This window comes from Musa acuminata, chromosome BXJ1-1 (genome assembly GCF_036884655.1).
Source record: "Musa acuminata AAA Group cultivar baxijiao chromosome BXJ1-1, Cavendish_Baxijiao_AAA, whole genome shotgun sequence".
Taxonomy (NCBI): Eukaryota; Viridiplantae; Streptophyta; class Magnoliopsida; order Zingiberales; family Musaceae; genus Musa; species Musa acuminata.
In genome coordinates this window covers 9,248,416-9,270,314 of record NC_088327.1, presented here as the reverse complement: position 1 = coordinate 9,270,314, position 21,899 = coordinate 9,248,416, and the positions used below count along the sequence as shown (strand labels likewise).

At 35.1% G+C, this 21,899-nt stretch overlaps 1 protein-coding gene across 1 annotated transcript; it reads right to left on the bottom strand.

Annotated features, from left to right (window-relative positions):
- Positions 1-229: 229 nt before the first annotated feature.
- Positions 230-21,451, bottom strand: LOC103994044 (threonine--tRNA ligase, mitochondrial 1). The gene is made up of 21 exons (XM_009414311.3): positions 21,125-21,451; positions 20,450-20,561; positions 17,829-17,954; positions 17,594-17,653; positions 15,963-16,052; positions 14,518-14,592; positions 14,132-14,260; positions 13,967-14,056; positions 10,717-10,805; positions 10,533-10,629; positions 10,332-10,418; positions 10,128-10,212; positions 8,593-8,687; positions 8,446-8,478; positions 7,200-7,286; positions 4,434-4,526; positions 2,918-3,010; positions 2,620-2,841; positions 1,942-2,013; positions 707-778; positions 230-574 (listed from the first exon to the last, which is right to left on the bottom strand). Exons 1-21 carry the CDS (start codon positions 21,415-21,417, stop codon positions 479-481), a joined length of 2,196 nt encoding a protein of 731 aa, XP_009412586.2. The 5' UTR covers positions 21,418-21,451; the 3' UTR covers positions 230-478.
- Positions 21,452-21,899: the final 448 nt, after the last annotated feature.

The following is a 21,899-nucleotide window of genomic DNA, read 5'->3' as shown; positions in this document are numbered from 1 at the left end:
GACAGTCACGATCGACACTTAATGATCTTCAAAGCCTACCCATTTCACTCCCCCCACGTCAAATATAAAAATTGACTATTCTTGTTTTCTTTAGAACACGGTTTTGTGGCTAATCTCATCTCCGAACCAACTCATCAAGAAACCATTATCGAAGAAAGTGGAATCCATTAGCCTATGTTTATATTTATCTTTAGACACGAGACTGATTACGCTATATGATTCTTAAACATGAAGCAAATCCACCGTCAATTCATCTGGCCAGAGTAGTGGTTCATAGTACAAAGACAATGGTATGGAAATACAAAATAAGACAACCTATAAATAGCAGCCGTCAGCTTCAAACTAGGAACTAACAGTACATATGCGATAAATCCACAATTTCACTGTTGAAATCTTTAACCCACCCAAAGCCCACTAGCATTGAGATAAATCCACAATAAAATAAGTATGAAAAAGACTTTGGCAATTTTTGAACCATTTAATGGAAGGCTGCAACTTCCTCCTTGAAATGTTCGAGGAGAGCCTCCAGACTCATTACAGAATGATCCGATCCGTCTCTGACGCGGACGCTTACCTGCATCAAGATAGCGACAGGAAGAAGCATGTCAATTAGTCTACTAGACAAGCTTTCGTTGATCGGTTTCTTTATACTAAGTAATTTAGTGTATCTCGTGATATTATCCAAATGGAAGATGAAAGGTTGAACCTGTCCGGTCTTGGCTTCTTCCTCGCCCACCACTAATATGTAGTTGTATTGTGCCAACTGAGCCTCACGTACCTGTGATAAACAAATAAATCAAATGCTTTTTTCCTGAAAAATCAAGGTTTCTTGATCGAAATATAGAGAAACATAAATATAGACAATAAGGCATCAATTTTTTTCCCTTCCAAAAATCGTTTCCTCCCAAATGTACTGCCACAAAAAGATGAACAAATTTAAACATGAACAAAGATGATGTACACGTAAGACAAACAAATACAAAGCGACTCGTACTTAAAACTATCTCAAAAAAGATCATATGAGACATTTATTTATATCACGAAGATTTCTATTCCAACTTTGTGTGAAGGGTATTTGTTGATATTTATTCAGCTGCAATCCAGTTCTACATCTCAAGGACTATAAGACAGCTAGTTTATAACAGATTCTGCACACATTTATACAATTCAAGTTTCATTTAAAGAAAAGAATGATCAATGCATGCAATGCTACCAAATTTGAACAGATTTAAACACAAAGATATCATACAGATTAGGCATCAAAGATAAAAGTGACTCTCCTAAAGAATGATCGAGGCATGCAATGCCTACCAAATTTGAACAAATTTAAATACAAAGATATCATATTGATCAGGCATGAAAGATAAAGTGACTCCTTACAATCACAAATCAAAGGTTATCAAAAAGAAAAATGAACAAGGATTCAATAATTATCAAACATACATCTATTAAGTAAATAAAAACTTTAAGCACTGAATGCCGATTAGGGACCAACGAACTATCAAGCAACACATCATAATGTGGATATTGCATATATCATTCATACAGATGAGTTAAATCTGTTTTAATATTTCAAGTTGCATAATAGCCATACTAAAGTAAACTGCATATTCTTTAAAGCCATAATAAGAACCTTTCCTCTAGTCTGTCGGTGATAGCCCAACACTACAAGGGCACTAACTCACCGCATCAGATGTTCTTGTAACACAAACTTTGCACAAATAGCTCAAATATCAAAATTGCACATCAATAATCAGAAAAATAATGTTATTGATCATTACAACTAAAAGATTCTACAGCATATACATGCTCATAATTACTGAATTTCTAGACATCTGAGAACATCCTAAAAATTTGCCTATCATGATAGTCTTGATAGAACAACATGCATGTAGAACGTACTAAGAATCAGTCATCCAACATCAAGGAACAAGAATGTACCTTTTTCTGTATCTTTCTGTCTGTTAGGTCAGCATCAACATAATAACCAGCTTGGTGTATCTTATCATGTACCTGAAGTAACATAAAAGAAGTGGATAATCATAAAAAACCATTACACGGCACACAGATAAATGTATAGGAAATTAGGATTATTCATGGCAAAGATTTTTCTGCCAAATTATGCCAGTGAGCACTGACTGATAAGTATTGTATCAGCAAAATCAAACTATAGAGATGTATGCCCAATTGTCCATGAAGTGTGCCCATGTATAGAGCCTTGTGAATGACATGGTGCAAAAGAGATCTGGAATGGGAAGATGGTCGGCAGCCTCTTTGATCTTTGTAATTCTATATGTTTATAGTGTAACAAAAGAGATCTGGATGTCATATAACTCATGTTTATTTCAGGAAGATTGTTGTTTAGCATGATAAACAAGCACCCAAATCTAATTTCCCCAGGAACAAGTTGCAAATTTACAGGATGTGGCATACTCAGTTGAAAAACAAGTCAAAGAACTAATGTCCATTAGCAAGTTAGAACAAAACAAGAAATAGCATACCATAAGCAAAACTAATCAACTGCTAAAAGGTTAAGTTGGGAAGAAAATGAAACTTCTTATAGTGTTCTTTTGCTGAAAAATACAAGAATAAACAAGCATTTATTTGGAAGCTTCTTACTTGTTGGGCATAACTTTGAGATTTTTCTGATACAGGACAGACAATGGCTTGACGAGGGCTAAGCCAGAAGGGCCACTTTCCTTTATAGTGTTCCAAAAGAATGGCAAACATTCGTTCAACAGAGCCTAAGATAGCCCTGTGAATCATCACAGGTCTTTCAAGTTTAGCTTCATCTTCTGCTGAGTAAGACAATTTGAAGCGAAGAGGAAGTTGAAAGTCCAACTGCAGCAACATATCCACAAGTTAGGAAAAGGGATTCTTTGTGGTAAAACATTATGTACATTTTCCAATGCATAACCTGTAGAGTTGCACATTGAAATTTTCTGTTTAATGCATCAAAAACACCAATATCGATCTTTGGACCATAGAATGCACCATCTCCTTCGTTGATCTGTAGAAAAAGTTTGCACGCTAAATAAAACAGATTTCCTTTAAAAGTTAACATCTGCCTTAGGAGAATGGCACAAAGTAGTATTAGGTTTCAATAATTCTTTCAAATCTTTTTTCAAAGTTTGCTATGGATTTCTATTTCTTAAAGTTAATCATGTATATAATGTGCACAACTACTGAATAAGAAAAAAACAAGCGCATTACAGAAACAACATGAAGGAAAATAGTTTCAAAATCATAGGGCACGAACATACAACTGAGAAGACAGGCATGCCGCGTGCTCTGCTTACAATATTAAAGAACATAATTAAGTCTAACAAAATACTTATAAGCATTTGCAAGAGCTGCTTGTGTAATAACTGATTTTTTGTTAAATTTATATATAGGAAGTAATTAATCTTCATATACTACAAAAATGCTTAAACCAGTGATGCATTTAAACAATGAGTCTTGGATTCCAATCAAAACATCAGGACCTGCTGAACCAATATGAAGATGATAACATATTTTTGGCATAAGTAAAAAAAAAAAAAACATTATAGGAACAAAGCAGATATCTGAAACTACTAATCCATTTCCTTAGAGAAGAACCCTTGAAAACAGAACTTTGAGGACCAGACAAATAGGGTTTAAGGGCAATTAACAAGTCCATCAAATACATCATGCTGAATCGAAATTGACTCCTATATGCTACACTATTGAAATAAAAAATAAGATTGAACCTAATGAAAACATGACAAGCTAGTTATCAATGAGTGAGTCCATCAAATACATCGTGCTGAATTAATAATTGTATCATAAAATTTTAATCATGGGTGCAAAACAACAAACAGACATCCACAAAAACTTTAGAAGCCAATAACATATTCCATCACTCCTTTAAAAAGCTCCCTTCCCCTCCTCCCTACACTACACACACCCCCACCGCCCCCCCCAGATTTCAAATCTCACAGCTGGGACCTGTACAAGATCACCATCGGAACCGGTCTAACTTTTCACTGAACCAGTCAAATATCGCTTAAAATTGAACTGGTCTGAGTCAATAATTAACAAATTGCTGGTTCAGAACATTTCACCTTGTACCAAGCAATCTATGATCTAGTTCACATATGCAGCAGTATGGACCATCCATAGCTAGAGACACCTTAATTTTAATCCATGCCAATACACACCAGTCAGAATTATTAGTATGTTCCAGTATTTGAATCCATAAATGCATCAAAAATCCATAATGATTGTAGCATGTGAGTCAAGAATGACAATCTTTATCCCAAAATATAAAGCATAGCAAGTAGCACATTCCAATGCCTTAATCGTGTACACAATAATTATTTGGAGCAGGTTGTCAATCAGCTTTAGAGTGTTAAGGATTTCAAAATATTAATTTCAGTTTCGATATCAGCATGACCTTCAAACTTACGTACCTGCCATGGCCTCCCAAATTCATTTAAAGCTTCTGAGAGAGCAGCCTCAGCTTTATCCCATGTTTCTATGTCTCCCAAGTACTTTTCAGGACGCTGCATTTTCCAAGAACATAATAAAAGTGGGAAAAGGTAAACCAGTAAAAGAACTAAAAACATCGACCACAATGACCATGCCAACAGAGCTACAAGTGGCACAAATCAACATAAAAACATATCCAAAATAACCAACCAAATGACTCAAAGTTATCAGAGAAAATCATGATCTGAACATTTTGATCTTTAGTTACAAGACAAATGATCATGTACATTTAGGCTGCAACTGAAGTAATCAAATATCATCAAAACTGTCGAACTAGTTAAGATCTAGGCTTTTACCAGCTTCAAGGAGAGGATTGACATGCCAGGACACAGCAGCATATCAAATTTCAACATGTTAGAGACACAAAACAGGTGATGCAAAGCACAAACTACAAGCAGCTGAGTGCATGTTTCCTGCCTTGTGATGGCTAATAATGCATACTATGTCTAATAACATAATCCACTATGGTTCAAGATGGGTCAGCACATGATATACCAGTTCAGAACCACATTAAAAACTTTTAATTTCGAGGCTTTTGAGTTTTGACTACAACAAATTCCTTTTATAACTGGAAATAAGAAAGCTCAACAATACAAATACATATTAAAGGCTCTATAAAGTGGTATCCTATGAAAAATGATGATACAAGATACAAATACACAAGTGTCAGACCTTCAAAAAATACAAGAAGCCTTCATGCACAGAAACCAAATAACACAAGTTATAATCCTTAAGAATTTAAGACTATGATTAATAAATAATTAAATCAAGGCAATTAACTAATACAATCATTATTACTTCAATTAGTGAAGTATAAATAGAAAGTAATTAATTCACTACTCAATTAATGAAATACTTTGACTTACTTGCAATCACTAATGCTTCAATTCACATGTTTTAAAACCAAATGATTATTTGATTAATATATTATTATAAATCATTACACCTTCAGCTAATGAAGCTAGATAGATAACAGTATATTAATATTTCAATTTTACAATTTTAAATATGATTTGATGGTAGAGACAATACAACCCATACCAAAATTGTATATCCATCAAGTCATCATCAAAACATCAAGACAAGAGTTACTATATAATATACAACATGTGATAACCAAACATCAAATGAATCTTCACATTTTTATTTTAAGCAATGCTCAAACATGGGCATAATTAAACAAATATCAGGTGAAAGAGAAGAAATGCAGCACATTTAAAATCTCAGACATTTACAAATTCAATAAATGTTCTCTTATTTTGACACAATGATGCATATCATCTTACAATCTTATTTCATCAATATTATGGAAGAAAGAAAAGGTAGATGCTGTCGTAATAACAATTAACTATATCAGCTACAACTTCATAGGAATATAAAAGTGAGCAACATAAAAATAATAAGTGATACAGCTAAAATCTTACAAAGAAGTCCAAATAGGATCTGGGACAGAAAAGGTTGAGCATAAGTTATAACATGTTTAAGCTATATTTATCTATTTTCATTAGTTTTGTTATGTTCATGGCAGATTTACTATCCATGGTAAAAAATGTTGCAATTAGATTTTCTTGAGCAAGATTTTTCTTGGGATTATCAGATTGTTTACCTAAAGGGTTTTCTCTAATAAAGAATTCTACCTGGATTCAAATAAGAAGAAAGACACTCTTTAACCAGTAGAGGAACAGTCAAGTTTTTTTCAGATTCCATATTTTTTCTGTCAGTTTCATATGGTATAGGATTGAGCTAATGGAAGCTCAACATAGTGAATGGCTTCACGGTGAGGACTGATAGAAGTGACTTAATGCTGAGAAATACCAAAATAGCTGCAAGCTTTTTTTTTCTTAAGTAAAAGGTTGTGATTTGTTTAAGATAAACAAAGGTCAACTGCTTGTGACACATAAATGAAATGACTTGTCAGATTTTCTTCTTCCCCTTTAGCTCTTTCTTCCAGCTTCTATCTTCAATTCTTCTTCCAAATCACCTTTCTCTCCCTCAATGTTTCTTTCAGATGTTTAATAGACCTTTATTTGTTGTTATATACTGCCATGTTGCATATAAAATAGATCAAAAGTTCAGATAGTGACTAATAAAGACTTCCAGCCACCCAGCATAACCCAATAAATATATAAATATTGCTTTTCCTAGCATGGTTATCTCAGCTTTGGTTTGGCACAAATGTAATGTTCTTTTTGTAAAAGGTTTCTTGTATTGAAAATTTTCAGATATGTTAGGCTATTAGTTTTATTTTTAGGTACAATAGCTTGGATAATATTTTGCAACGATTTAGGTAGTGAATTTGTCCCTGAAAAGATCGCTCTAACATCCAATAAGAGAATTAAACATACATCCATCAATCTACTTCACAAATTTATTCAGTATTATCCTTTCCAGGTTCTCCTCTTAAAAACATCATTTTCTGCAAGAAAGCATGAATCTCTTAAGTAGTTTTTCCCACCAGTCTTCAGAAGGAACAATAAACACTATGAAAGCCAGAGTGTTTAATAAATCACAAAAGAACCATAAATGGATTACTACCAGGTCAACAATTTCAATATGACATGAGAACCCAGGTTCAGTCAAACCACCAACTAACACAGAGGAAAACAAAACTTCAACCAATAAATCCATCGCCTCAGTTAATTTCAAAGATAAATGGACAATGCAGAAGCTAAGGCAAAGTACCATACCGTTGACAACTCCAGCTCAAATGTAAATCCAAATATACCATAGGTATAACTAATGAAATCCAAAACGTTCTTGACCTCCTCTTTAATCTGTAGTCAAAGAAACAAGATGTATCAAGATGAGAGACCATTTTGGCTAAAAGAAGTGTCAACATTATCTTATTCATGTACAAAAATAGAGAAAAGGCAAGAATAAAACAAAATAAAAATGGTAATCTAGTTTCCACCATTGTATCTCAAATGTATTATACTTTTAACTTTAGCCATGACAAGAAAACACTAAAGATGCATGTGAAATTGAATATACTAAGTGTACAAAGTAGTTCTGAGTCTTCTGACAGTGCATAAAATTTAATAAAAAAACTATTAGAACATAAATATAAGCATATTAGTTAAAAATTAACACAGGAAAAAGTACCAACAAAGCTGTTATCATCATAATCCAGACAGATTGGAAAATTGGAAATAGCCTCCACAAATATACTGTATTATCAATGTTAAAACCATAAATTCATTCCAAGTTTGTCATGTCAAACTTGTGCATGCTATTCATCAAAATTGCAAAAGCTAAAGGCACTTCTGCTGGCACAAATAACTAGCACTAGTGTTGTACAAAACCATTTAAAATCTCTTATACACGATACTGTCCATTGAAATCGGTGTATCGGGTGAACAACAGTCCTATTGACATCATACACTAATTCATGTGGACCCACTGCAACCTCAAGAACAGAATCAGCAATTAAATTGGTGGACAAGAGGGACAAAAAGCAATAACAAGATTCAGACCTATTTAATACTAAAAACCCAGATAACAAGAGGACAACTAAAAGCAATGGCAATGAAATAATCCTAACCTTCGTGATGTCTAAAACATCTTCGAGAAAAGGACTTGGCATATTTATTTGCCATTTCAAAAATTCAGCTTTGTAGTTTCTCGTTCTTATAAAGAAACATTTAAACACGCTAAGCTTCAAGAAAACTAGGACAAACAAGTCATAGTGTCCCATCACTTCAATATAACTGATGGATAAAAAATAAGATGATGCAAACTGAAAATATCATTGGCTTTTTTTCATTAAAAAAACACTGGCTACTTTTCTAAACATTCTCCATGATGATGTGTTTAAGGTAAGGATTTTAGAAAAACTATAACATTGTCAAGCTTTTCTATTACAGAGTGGATGCAATGGACATAAAAACAATTAATCATTCAAAATTTTGAAACATAAAATCAGTATAGATATACCTGGTTCTCCCTGCAAAATATGTGAGCATCATCCTGTAAAATAATAAGTGTATCTTATTTTTAAAAAAATCCAGAACTAACAAAATCCCATAAATAGTAATGCAATGTCAAATGTTGAATCCAATTTGTGATGATGATTGTGATTACTTGTTGAAACCTTCTCACACGTGTTAAACCAGTAAGTGCACCGCTAAGCTCATTTCTGTGCAGAACACCAAAATCAGCCAACCGAAGAGGCAATTCTGCAAGAACAATTTAACGCTGTCAAAGATGTTGCACATTGAGCAGTCAAGGCAAAGGATTTCCATCCAATTTTGCCATGAAACTACCACACAATATGTCTGAACCATGACCAAATCGGCTTTTGAAACCAGTAGTTCCAAGTCTCAACTGAGATATGGCAAACCCTAGCTACTTAATCATTGATTAACATAACACTGGTTTTTATTTTAGCCATACCCTATAGAGTTTGGGTAACAAAATTTATTTGATTTGTGCTCTTAATCATATTTCGACAAAACATGTTCGACGAAATCAATTTTAGATGGGCACCTTATGTGGCACAGTCACTTTCAACACCTTGTCTAGGGCCATAATCATCTGCTCACAAGTTTTATATCCAAGCGGATGGATAAGTAGCTTGGCAATAAACCAGATGACCTCTTTAATCAGGCTGTTTAATGAAGAAGGGAAGCCAGTTTTTTTAAAGAATCAATGGACTGACCAACTATATTTATAGAACATTCCATCTCACTACTCACACTAACGTTATCAAATTATTGCAAACAAGTGGAAGGAAAGAGAAGAAGAAAGAGACGTGCTGACACTGAATTTGGGACAAGCAGGAAACAGCCATAGGCCATCAAAGCATAAAGGACACTAAGTCTAGTTTCCTCCTTATCTTTCATTTGTTTTTTCTTCTTCCCCTCTCTTTCTTAGCGTATCATACAGTCCATGCTTTGTTAAAGTATCCTAACATATCCACAATTATTTTGAAGTATGCACCAAATATGAAGCATAATCATTTCTCAAAATTTCAACAACTTTGATAGTGAGGCTGTTACCTAAATGGCCTACTAGCACCAACAAGATGTTAACATCACAGCCACTTGTTTATCAGTTAGAGTTACCCATTGTGCACGAATAGTTAAAAAACTGGCAAGTACTTAAGTATGGCATATAGCCATCAACAATTTGCTGATATCAAACTAGGTTTAACCATTGCTCTTTGGTGCAAAAGAACACACAAATGCAAAAAATCTTGAACTCCCCCCTCCAAAAAAAATTGATTTGGAGTGTCTATTAGTGCCAAGCGTGTGACCCGAATCAAGCACATTCTACTCAATGCCACATACGGCTCAGCACTGGTATAGCAATGATCGAAATATTTAGACTTACAGTAGCATTTGCTTAAACAAAATAGTATTATGATATTAAGTATCAACCAAGGATTAGAAACTCAGTATGATACAAGTATCAGTAACCAGTTGGGATAGATAATGTACAGATATGGATGATATACGAACCCATATCGCCTAGTATTGAAATAAAACAATGAAATAACAACACCAATTGGTACTGGCTATATGGTCCGATGCCAGTTCTTGGTCGGACTAGAAAATACCGGTTGATATGTACCAACCCGTATTTGGTTCCTTGTTATTAACTAGAAATTAGCTCACCTCTATACGAACGAACTCTGTGCTCAAACATTAAGCAGTGACCAGGACAATTCATTGGCTTCAATCCAAACTCTTGCTTCTCTATCTGCACTCAAGACGGTTACCATAACAAAAATAACATGTGGAAGTACAAAGACAAAGCTGACAAAGCAACTAGTAACTTTTCTGCAGACAATGTTCATTAAAACACCAATGCAAAATCACCTCAAAAACAAACATGTTGTCCTTGTAATTTGCAGCATGTCCTGAAGTTTCCCATAGTTGCATATTGTAGATATTTGGTGACAGAACCTGAAGATCAGAACAAGTTAAATGGACAGAAAAAAAAAAAGAGACATCTAAAGTCTGGGAATGGACATCTATGCTGCAAATGAATACACAAATGAACTTTAGAAAGAAAGTAACCTCCTGATATCCTCTATCCCTGTATTGTACTCGCAAGAACTCAATTAACTTGTTGTAAATTCTAGTTCCATGTGGAAGAAAGAAGCAGCTTCCAGGGCTGAATATTAAGCGAAAAAAATCATTTTTTATTCCACCAGCAGGCAGTTGTCAAAACAGAAGTATGAGGCACTATGTCAGAAATAACCTAAGTGGGTGGAAAAAGAAAAGCTCTTGATTCTGTCCCAATATCCTGTGATCACGTTTCTTTGCTTCCTCTAGCTGGGTCAAATATTCCTACAAACAAAAATGTCAAATAATAAGCACTAGCAAACATAATAAAAGGATGACGGTTAACAAAAGACAAAAAGATTATAGAAACAGCATTTTCAGAATTCTGAATCCTCTCCTCACAGGGAAAGCAATAGCAACATATTGAAAGGACACAGAACAGAAATTAAAGTATCTTCAGTGTTAACGCACATGTAACTGATTGTTCAAACTTCAAACCATAGTGTAGAAATGCTGAACCAGACAAATTAATGGCAATCATCAGATGATGACTCTACTATCAAGCATGCAGCAATTATCACACAATTAATTCACCGCCCAGTTAAACTATGCTTAAATAAAAACTTGGATAAAACAAAATTGACAAACCAGTTAGAGACAACTGAAATTATGCAATAAATTAAGTCTAGGCATCAAGAACTACAGGTGAAAAACTGTGAAAAACATTTATGGTGGTGGTCCTCTTTTTGTTGTTAAAAGAACAAATCACCACTGACCTTGCATTTCTTGTAATGCATATCACCCCAAATGGAATGCCTTTCCAGTGACACTACAACCTTGAAAGCATCTTTTGACAAACTTCAATCAGATTGTTGATTTCCAAAATTCAAACTGTAGAACCAGGACTATAAAATTACTGGAGAAGTAAAGTATTGACTCAGACGAAGGAGTGATAAAGTCACTCAAATTACTAACGTTTGAAAATAATTATAAAAGCATGGTACAATGATACAGTGAAAAAGGCTTCTGCCAACATGGGATCTAGGGAGTTTCAATGTACTAAGTCTTAGCCCAATATTTGACAATAATAAACCAACTAAAATGAAAGCCAAACGTTTCTCAAGTGACTTTAAGCTCCACTCAAGAACATCAATAAATACTAAATTCAGAAAAAATGTCTTAGAGGAAATGAAGAACTACATCAAATATGATGACAGACCCAAAGAGCAGAAGAGAAGATTCACCTTGTGCAGAAGAAAATTGGGGTTACTATAAGTTCCAACTAATTCAAAAAATAGGAATCTGCTAGTAAAATAATAACAGAACTGATCCAAATAATCATGGGCCATTTAAACTATAAGAGATGAGTTAACTAGTTTAAATATCAGTTAGACATAATTCTTCTTCTGCCAAATGGGATAAAATTATATTGGTGGGTTTTTCTCTTTTTTGATTAATTTAAAATTTTTCATTATCTTAAGAATTAAAAACATAAATTTTGTACTTCAGAAAATTCCAGGACCAAAAATGGAAAACGAGCTTGTTCAACACATTAAGTGGCTAGCATTTGAAATTCAAGTTGGAGTTAAGAACTTAAGATAACACCAAAAGTTCAAAAACTCAAAAAAAGAACAGCACTTTTCTAATTTTAAAGAACACCAAAAGAAAAGGCAAATGAACCTATGTTAAGCAAATTTCTGAATTAAAAGAAAAAAAAAGGCCCTTAACACTAATGTATGATAATTAGTAAGAAAAGACACAAAGAGGGCTTCACAAAATAATTTCACTTGTCACCTGCCACTTTTCAGTTGACCACCTATAGAGACTGATGAAGTATGGACAGCCTTTGATAAGGAGACCAAATGTGGACAGGTTAGGCACAGGACTATGAATATAGAAACTAATACTGAACTAAAAGGATCATTAGAGATGGAAACTACTTGTGGGTAAATGATTTGGGCAAGGAGGTTGCTAAGAGGGCACAGATAGTGGCCACTACATCTGGTAACCCCAGTATAGGGTGAGATGCGGATGAAATAATAGGATCAAGTAGAAAGAGGCCAACTGGATTACCACGTACAAATTGATTCACAACCAAGTTTTTGGCAGCACAGTCAAAACCAAGGTTCACTGTTTCGGGTACTGGACTGGTCTCGATCTATCGAACCGATATATACCAGTTAGTACCAATGTACCGACACATGGTACGCTGGTATATACCAGCGTTTCGGTGAGGAAGAAAAAGAGGAAAAAGAGGAGAGAGCAATGGAGGAACAGAGGAAGGAGGAGGAAGGAAGAAGAGGAAGTGGTGGAGGAGGAAGAAAAAAAAGAAGAAGAAGAAAGAAGAGGAGAAGGGGGCGGCAGCGGCAGTGTCGATGGGGCAGCAACGAAGCGGCAGCAGAGCAGCAGGAGTGGCAACGGCAACAGTGAGGCAGAGGCAGTGGCAGCAGCAGCAACGGCATCAGCATCGCACACGAGAAGAGGGCTTGCAAACGTTCCTTTTTAATGCTAAGTTGGATAGGGCCCCACCACTTTTATAATTTTTCTTAGTTTAATTGGACCACCTGAAAAAGGAGCGGTCCGCATATCGGCCTATGCTCGGACCATTACATACCGCTTGTACCATTTCAGGTGGTACAGCAGTCCTTGGTCAAAACTCATCTGATCCACCTTAGGAAGGGAAAAAAAGAAGTTGCTCCATGATGAAGCCTAATACTGACACTCTAGGCCAGGAGAAATGGGAAGTCATGAAACCAAGCTTTGACTCACAGTACAAAAGTGTTTCTTCAATCAATCTTATGACGAATTTTTGTGTAACTCTCTAGCAAGACATCCAATTTTAAACATATACTAATAATTTGCCACAGTCAAGTATTTCATCAAAGTTCATGAAAGCAACACCAACGACCACCACAATGGCTAGCAATTGTAGTGACCACATGGAGACACTTCATTCAAAATTGGATAGATGTGAAGTTCAAAACTAAGCATAGTTCCAATGAGTTAAAAAAAGACTCTTTCGAATGAACATGGAGACTTTCAGAGTTGAATGACTTTGAAAATGATAACATACAGATTGAGGTTTCAAATATCAATCGAACCAGTACATACAGATCAATAATTACTGATCTAACCAAACCCCAGTATTGGGCCATATAGGTTGGAACCGCTTGGTATTTGACTATTTTTATTATTCCTTCTGGTGATAACCAGACATTACAGATCAGTATTCAACCAGGTATAACAAATCAATATTGGTTTGAGTCGTTTGACCACTTGCCAAAACCAATATTCGACCGAGATGTAAACAATTCAAATATAAGTTCATAAAGTGAATTCAATAACTTGTTATCCAGTGTAAAATGAAACAGAAAAACAGTAGTACAAGATAGAAAAGTGACATCCAGTTGATAATACCAACATTTAAAGTTGAATGAGAGCCACACCTTGAGACGTTTGGAATCTGGAAAAGATATACCATAAACTCTTTGGAGGCTCTCGCGATCAGATTTCCCTCTCCAATATGAAGATGAAGCCTATATTTGAATCTTATATTATCTCATATTATCACATTATAAATCCAACAACAAATTCTAAAGCATGAAGGATACCTTTAGACAAGCAATTGCTTTAACAAAAGATGTATTGGGAATATGTGGCCCACGACAAAGATCAACTAGAGGACCACATCTGTAAACAGTAATTGTCTTGTCCTCGGGCAATTCATTGATGATTTCGACCTGCATGTAGTTAGTAAACTCAATATGCATTGGTAACTTGCAAAGAAAGAGAATGGCTATATTAGCAGATAAAAGATTTATGCAAGAGAAAACTATTTTATACAATAAATAAGTAGTAGTTTAATACCTAATATGTTTGACCTTTAAGAAAAAAATAGTACAATATTTTAACGCTTCAATTTTAATGCTAAAAAACACAGAACTTCTTGTAAAGCATCTACCTCATCCCAAAGAAACCACTAGAAAGTATCAGTTACCTTGAATTTGTTTTCAGCAAACATTTCAAGTGCTTGTTCCCTGGACACCTCAATTCGCTCAAATGGTTGTTTTTCCTGAATCAGAAATTTAAAGGAAACATAATCAGAATTGTACTGTATGTATTATATACCATATGTGGCATACATAGGAGGGGCAACCCAGAAAAGTTGCAGAAGTTGCAAAGTAAAGAAAAATTTTGCACTGGAAAGCAAACTGAATGAATTCTTAAAAGATCGACAATCATCCACTTTCTCTCAGAGAGAAGGCATGTTAGCCTTGGCTGATGTTTGCATGTACAAACAGAGATGCAAATAGGCATGCCTGCATGCAATGGAAACAGCTAGAAGTTATATTATTCTCTCAACTTTTAACTATGGAATGTATTGACGAATGGCTAAGATGGATCGTCCCAAAAGAATTGAGAAATAAAGGTTATAATTTTTTTTTGTTAACCTCCTCCAAGACAGTCATATTGAACCAAACATCTTTTCATCATATAGTTACATGAAAGTAATGAGAATATATAATAGATACTCTTCTAAGGAGCAAAGAGTGAAGGTGTACACATAATAATTTACAATTTACATGTATATACACACATAATTGAATGTACATTGAATACTTGTATCTATCTATGTATAAAGACATATAACAATATCTTTGAGCTTCTAGATTACTTAAACCTCCACTTTCTTGTATTCCTTGCTAACTCTCAACCATGGATATGCTAACCAATGGGTCTGCAGTACCGAACTGTACCGCCCGGTACGGGCGGTATGTACCAGTCCGATAGGTTGCCGGTACGCGGACCGCCTGTTACCGGTCCGAGAGCACTGTAGCGCTGTAGCAGTGCACTGTAGCGCTGTAGCAGTGCACTGTACTCGGCACACCTGAGTGTACCGCTCGGTATACCGTACCGTACCGGTACCGAGCCCAGATCGAAATACCGGTACGGTACGGTATTACGAACCTTGCTTACCATTACAACATTATCAACATATAGCCCATAAAGACCAGCCTGGAAGCCCACATGCTTTTCCATGAGGAAGCTTCACGTGGACCAGGTAACAATGTAATATAGGTACAGAGAAAAGGAACTTCTGAGGGGAAGCCCGGTCTTAGAAACTTCAACAATAGGAATACTAAAATAAGTTCTTGCCAGCAATCAAATATTGCATCTTTTGTTCTGACATGATCCATCCCTAAGTAGTGAAAAATATGACTAGTGAGCTAGATGAACATGCTTCAAGCATTTCTTGAGCCTCAACATCATCACATAATTTTTTGAATTTCTCCCTATCTTAAAAACAAAAAATATTTTTATACAAACAAAATCCATCAATCAAAATATAAAATATCTACACTACAAATTTTATATTTCAAACATCAGACAACACAGGGTGAAAATAATTAAAAAGTATAAAAAGGAAAAAAAATATCATACTCCAACAGCTTTGCTTGCCCGAGACTGAATTTGGTTAAAATGTTCCTCGTTCAATGTCAACTCATCATAGAATGCATCATAGTAGAAACCCTACAATGAAATAAATATACAACTCATCACCAAGATAAAATTTGCAACATCAAGCTTCAATAACAATAAAATGTAGTGTGTTTCTATGAATACACTAAAACACCTATACAACATGTAGAAGAGATTAAATGCAGCATATGCTTTCTTAACTACAACTGAGTCACTGACTGCAGCATCCTTACTCTATAAAATGCCATCAAATGGACCACTGGACAGGATGTTTAACAAGCATTTAAATTAAAGATATTTCAAATTCCATCAGACATGTATTTTGCATAAGAGTCATGAGCTAATATCTAAAGCACAAGGAAAAAGAACTTGTTGATTAAAGTTCAAAATACTCCAAATTATTTTAACTTCGGTTGTTCGATTGAGTGGGACAAATTGACTTGATGAATCTTATTTAGTTTATATAGTGGAAGCTGATCACTTACCCTAAGAGTAGGTTGGATTCCTTTTCATAAACTGTTGGTTTCAGTTTGTTTTGCCTTGATTAATAAGCAATTCAGCAGCCAGAGCTTATGGGAAGAATGAAAGTTATCAGAAGCTCAACTCTCAAGATGCATGAAAGCATTAGATGCTATTGGAGCATGGGAACAAAACACCAGGCAAGGCACACACATCAACGAAGCAAGAAAACTTTGAACGACAACTATTAAAATATGATTTAGGAAATAACATCAAACTATGAGATGCAACAAAAAAATATTGCTGGGGTTATTAGCAGACATGTTAGAGAATTGTGTTCATTGTAAAATACATAAACATGAAGATGATATTGACACCATGTAAGAAAAAGAAAGAAAGCTATTATAACAATACAAAAAAAAAATGCAAAAGCAGCAGCAGCAGAAATGCAACAACTAAAAGAAGGCAACAGTAAAGGTTCAGAATAAATATAGAGAAATCAAAGTTAACATAATTTTGACTTGTACTTCTCTAAACCCATAGATCATTCTACACATCTAGAAAATTCCTGTACTGCATGTATTTTGCATATTCAACTCATATGAAGCACTTACTAACACCAAAAAACTATATATTTTTTTTTCCATGGCAACATCTAGAACTAATCATACAGATAAGTTGCATACATGTTAAGGAATATACGAATCTTTAAATTGCATAAATCATATAATGTCTCTGGTATGGTTTTATATTGACAACACAAACAAAGGTATGTTTTTCCCATGAATAATATCACCTTCAAGTTGTCAATTGTCATCAATGCATATTACTTGTTCAAGCTCAATAGTGGTACCCTATATGTGATAGTTCTGTTTCCAAGAATTTACAATCATGTAGCAACATGTTGTTGCGTCCTCAATCTAACTTAATACACCAGCAAGATCTTTACCTACTGCTGCACATGCCCATATGATTGGAAAAGATTAAGTTACCTCATTACTAATCAGTATTACATATCCTTATTAACCAATAAGAAAAGGTAAAGCCACAAAAACTAGAATTGCAAAGCAGTCATTAGCATCACAAAAGAGATGCAAAGACCAGAAAAGTAGACCAAACAATCATGTAAGCACCTCCCCTCGTGTAGTACATGGCCCAATGCATAGCTTGCACCCATACTCCATCTCAAGGGACTGAAATTACAAAAACAACAACCAAATTTTTGTTAATGAAGAAGAGGCCCAAGGTTATTGTAACAGATATAAAGAGCTATGAAGATAGCACAGGCATAATTGTACATCATATGAATTTATTGATTTTTAATTTTTAAATATGAAGCAAAGAAATGAGATCTGAGCATGATAGCACCTGTCCAAGGATGTGAGCACTAGAATGCCAGAAGGTGTCACGCCCTTCAGCATCATCAAACTTAAACAACTTAAGGTTTGAGTCACCCTCAAGAGGTCTCGTCATATCCCAGAGAATTCCATTTACCTTTCAACCAATGAAAACAAAAAAAAAAGGATTAAAGATCATGTTGAAGCATTGTAAATGGTTCATGAGGGAATCACTAGCCTAGAGTGTAAAATTAAGTCATTACATAAAGGAGAATATTTAAAAAATACAAAAAATATATAAAAAGGATGCCTGCTCAAAGAGATCCATTTACCTTTCAACCAATGCAAAAAAAATTAAAGATCATATTAGCCTAGAGTGTAAAATTAAGTCATTACATAAAGGAGAATATTTAAAAAAATACAAAAAAATTATAAAAAGGATGCTTGCTCAGAGAGTTCCATTTACCTTTCAACCAATGAAAACAAAAAAAAAAGATTAAAGATCATGTTGAAGCATTATAAATGGTTCACTAGGGAATCATTAGCCTAGAGTGCAAAATTAAGTCATTACATAAAGGAGAATATTTAAAAAATACAAAAAAAATTGTAAAAAGGATGCCTGCTCAGAATGTTCCATTTACCTTTCAACCGATGAAAGCAAAAAAAAGATTAAAGATCATGTATAAATGGTTCGCTAGGGAATCGTTAGCCTAGAGTGTAAAATTAAGTCATTACATAAAAGAGAATATTTTAAAGAATACAAAAAAATTATAAAAAGGATGCCTGCTCCTGGTGGTTTCCTCTCTAATGTACATTAGGCCTGTAAAGATATGTAGATGGAGGAAATGATTATCATAATCATGCAACATAATTTATGTTCTTACACTGTGGAAGAGGAAACAGGCAGCTACAATAGCTTAGATGAAAAAAAAAAAAAGCAATTGTAAAAATGATCATTTGATATCAGCATAAGAAGCTCAAACAAAGATGCCATCACCGAACAGTGGAAACAACATAACTAAACAGCATATGCTAATTAGTGCAGATCTGGAAACCTATAAATTCATATTCAAAGTTGCACGCAAATACATGGCCAAATGGCAAGACAGGGGACTGTTGCTTTATCCCCGGTTAGAATCTGTGTTATTCATCAATAAAAATCTTAGAATAAATTAATCCCAATCTAACATGAAGAGTTCTATCCACAAGAAAGGAGAGTCAATAGGCTCACCTATACTCTTTTTAAGGGAAAAATAATGTTACTGATCATGACAGAGAAAGGACGGACAACATAATGCCTAGTGGAAAAGGACTAAATAAGCAGATTAACCAAGATACTGATAGTAAAGCCTAGAGTTGTGCTCTACTGCTCTGTGAAATCATTCTTCCTTAATGTAAAAGGTTGTCATCCACCCATCAATTGCACGATAACAGATTTTTGTTCATTTAGAGATGTTAATATAACTCTGATTTGCATGGTTGAATGACTAAGACATCAGCTTCCAGATAACAAATAGAATACTTATTCCTAGTACTCATAGTTGCCACAGGCAGGCCCTAGGCACCCATTTATTAAAGTGTCTAAAGCTCCTTAGCAATAAAACCTTGCTCAATGTTTTAGTTCGGTAATTTAAGAAATTAACTTTAAACAAAGAACACACTGCTAGTAGTAAATTTGCTATGCAAGTAATAAATTGAAGTATCAGATGGAGTGGTTAAAGAAGCATGACCAAAAGTGGCCAAGATAAAATAACGAACCATGAGTCTCATTTAAATCCTCAGCAAAAGGCCTTGATGTCCCCTGCCAGACTAGATGCATGATCAAACAAATAAAGTGATGTTGACAGAAGATATAAGAAATCAGATACAGTATGTATCGACCCAGGCCCCAAGCGTGAACATGAACGAGTACACAGACCACCTTCGTTCGGACGATCTGCTCTGACCCGTTAAACAAAATTAATTAAAACTTTATGGATCACGTTTACGAGCCATCCTCACCCGAACACGAGCCTTCTGTGTGTTTCACATCCTACCGCTTCCCCCCATCGTGCGCCACCACCGAGTACGCTTCCTCCTCTTTCTCTTCCTCCTCCTCTGCCTCCTCATCCTCCTCTTCTTTATTGTTTTCTATTCTACCTTTCTCCTCCTTCCACTTCCTCCTCTTCCCCCAGCACCTTGTGTTCTTCCTTCGTCTTTCTTCCTCCTCCTTTTCCTCCACCGCCCCTTCCTCTTCTCCTTCTTCTTATTCCTCTTGTGTTTTAGTGCACTGATATCAACTGGTACATACCAGTCACCGTCATGGGTTCAATATCTGAAACAGTGATCCTTGCTATAAAGTATTGACCCAAATGAGGTATTGGAAAGAACTAAAAACAATATCACATTTATCACCACAGCCTTAAAAAATCAGAGAATAAATAATGAGATAAGATTATCCTGCTGGTAGGTTGATGCAAAAATAAGAGAAAAAAAATTGAAATAAGATGATCATGTTAGTAGGTCACTGCAAGGTGTCATAATCAACTTGTATTTTGTCTTTAGCTTTCCGTAGAGTGCTTTGGGCATTAAAAAAGGTTAAAATTGAAAAAGCAAGTAATGAGAAAGACATTACTGTAAAAGATGATCGTGAGGATAAAAAAGAAAATTTACTTGAGCTATTAATGCACTTGCTGCCAACCCACTCGAAATCTCCTTAGCAATATCCATGGGTGACGTTAGCCACTTCTTCCCTTCTTTGATTGTGCCATCAGGCAATGTTATTCTAGAAAGCAACAAATAGCAAAGCAAAGCAATGTATTAGAAATTACAAGTTTGAACGAATTTACATGCAAAGGAGAACCAATTCATGATCACTGTGTTAAGCATAAGAGGCAAAACCCCGAATTTTAGTATAAGAAGCTTCAGAATCTGAAAACATTGACATGTCATCATGAGCGACTTTCATACTGTCAAAAATATAAAATGTGTTTAGTAGTTTTATTTATCAAAAAGGTGCCCTTGAGACATCTTCTTTTAGTATATTAGATTTAGTTCCTATGAAAAAAGTTAAACAATCCCTGTAAGGCTTCCAATGGCAACTCGTCACAAATGCTTTTTTACAATATAGAAACTATAAAGCATAAATACATTGGTTTCCGTTGACCTTCTTGAATCCTTGATTACTTCCTTAAACCCTTGAGCAGTCCTCATCGATAACTGTGTTGAAACAATTAATACTGTTCTAGACTACTAGTCGATCGTGTCAAGAATGTCCAGTATGCCTTAGAATTAGAAAATATCAAGAACTAAAAAAAGAACCTTAAACTAAAGGGAAAGAACACGTACCTAATGGATTCCCCGTCGAGATCGAGCCGCTCCGCCTTCTGCTGGGCTTGGATGGACTCGAAAAGGCGGACGCGCTTCTGGATGACGGCGTCAAGGTAGGCCTCGTCTTTGTGGGATGAGACTGGGGAGGGTTTCTCCTTGGGTTTAGCTTCGGAAGAACCGCCACGGGCGACGCTCTTTCCCATGTCGGCAACCGGCGGCGACGGAAAGATGGAGGAGAGGCGGCGACGGCGGCAGATGGAAGATCGAGGAGCGAAGGCAGATAACCACCGGCGACAGCGGCAAAGGAGCATGTAAATCTCGGCCGACGGGGAGACGGCGGCTGTTTCCCCTTAAAGAGCAGCGACGCGTTCCAATGTAGGAAGAGACTGACGGTTGAGATTGCACCGAATCGGTGAAACGAACGGTCACGATGACAGGGGAATGAAGAATTTTCTTTTAGTTATTTGCTAACAAATATGTTTTTTCCTTCCAATAAATGTTAAAAAAAAAAGCGAAATTCTCAGTGTAAATAATTTTTCATGTTTATTTTATTTGTTGATCATATATTTTAAGAAAAATAAATGAATGATTTATTCATAAAAATCATTTTATGGGTTTTTTTTATGAAGCATCCCATTTTTTAAAATTACTTGGGTCACCCAAATATGTTTAATTTTGTAAAACAAAAAACTCTAACCTTTCTTCTTCATTATACTCATACATGAATATCTTTACATTTTTATTATAATATCATATATAAAAATAAATTAAAATTAAAAATATGAATATAATG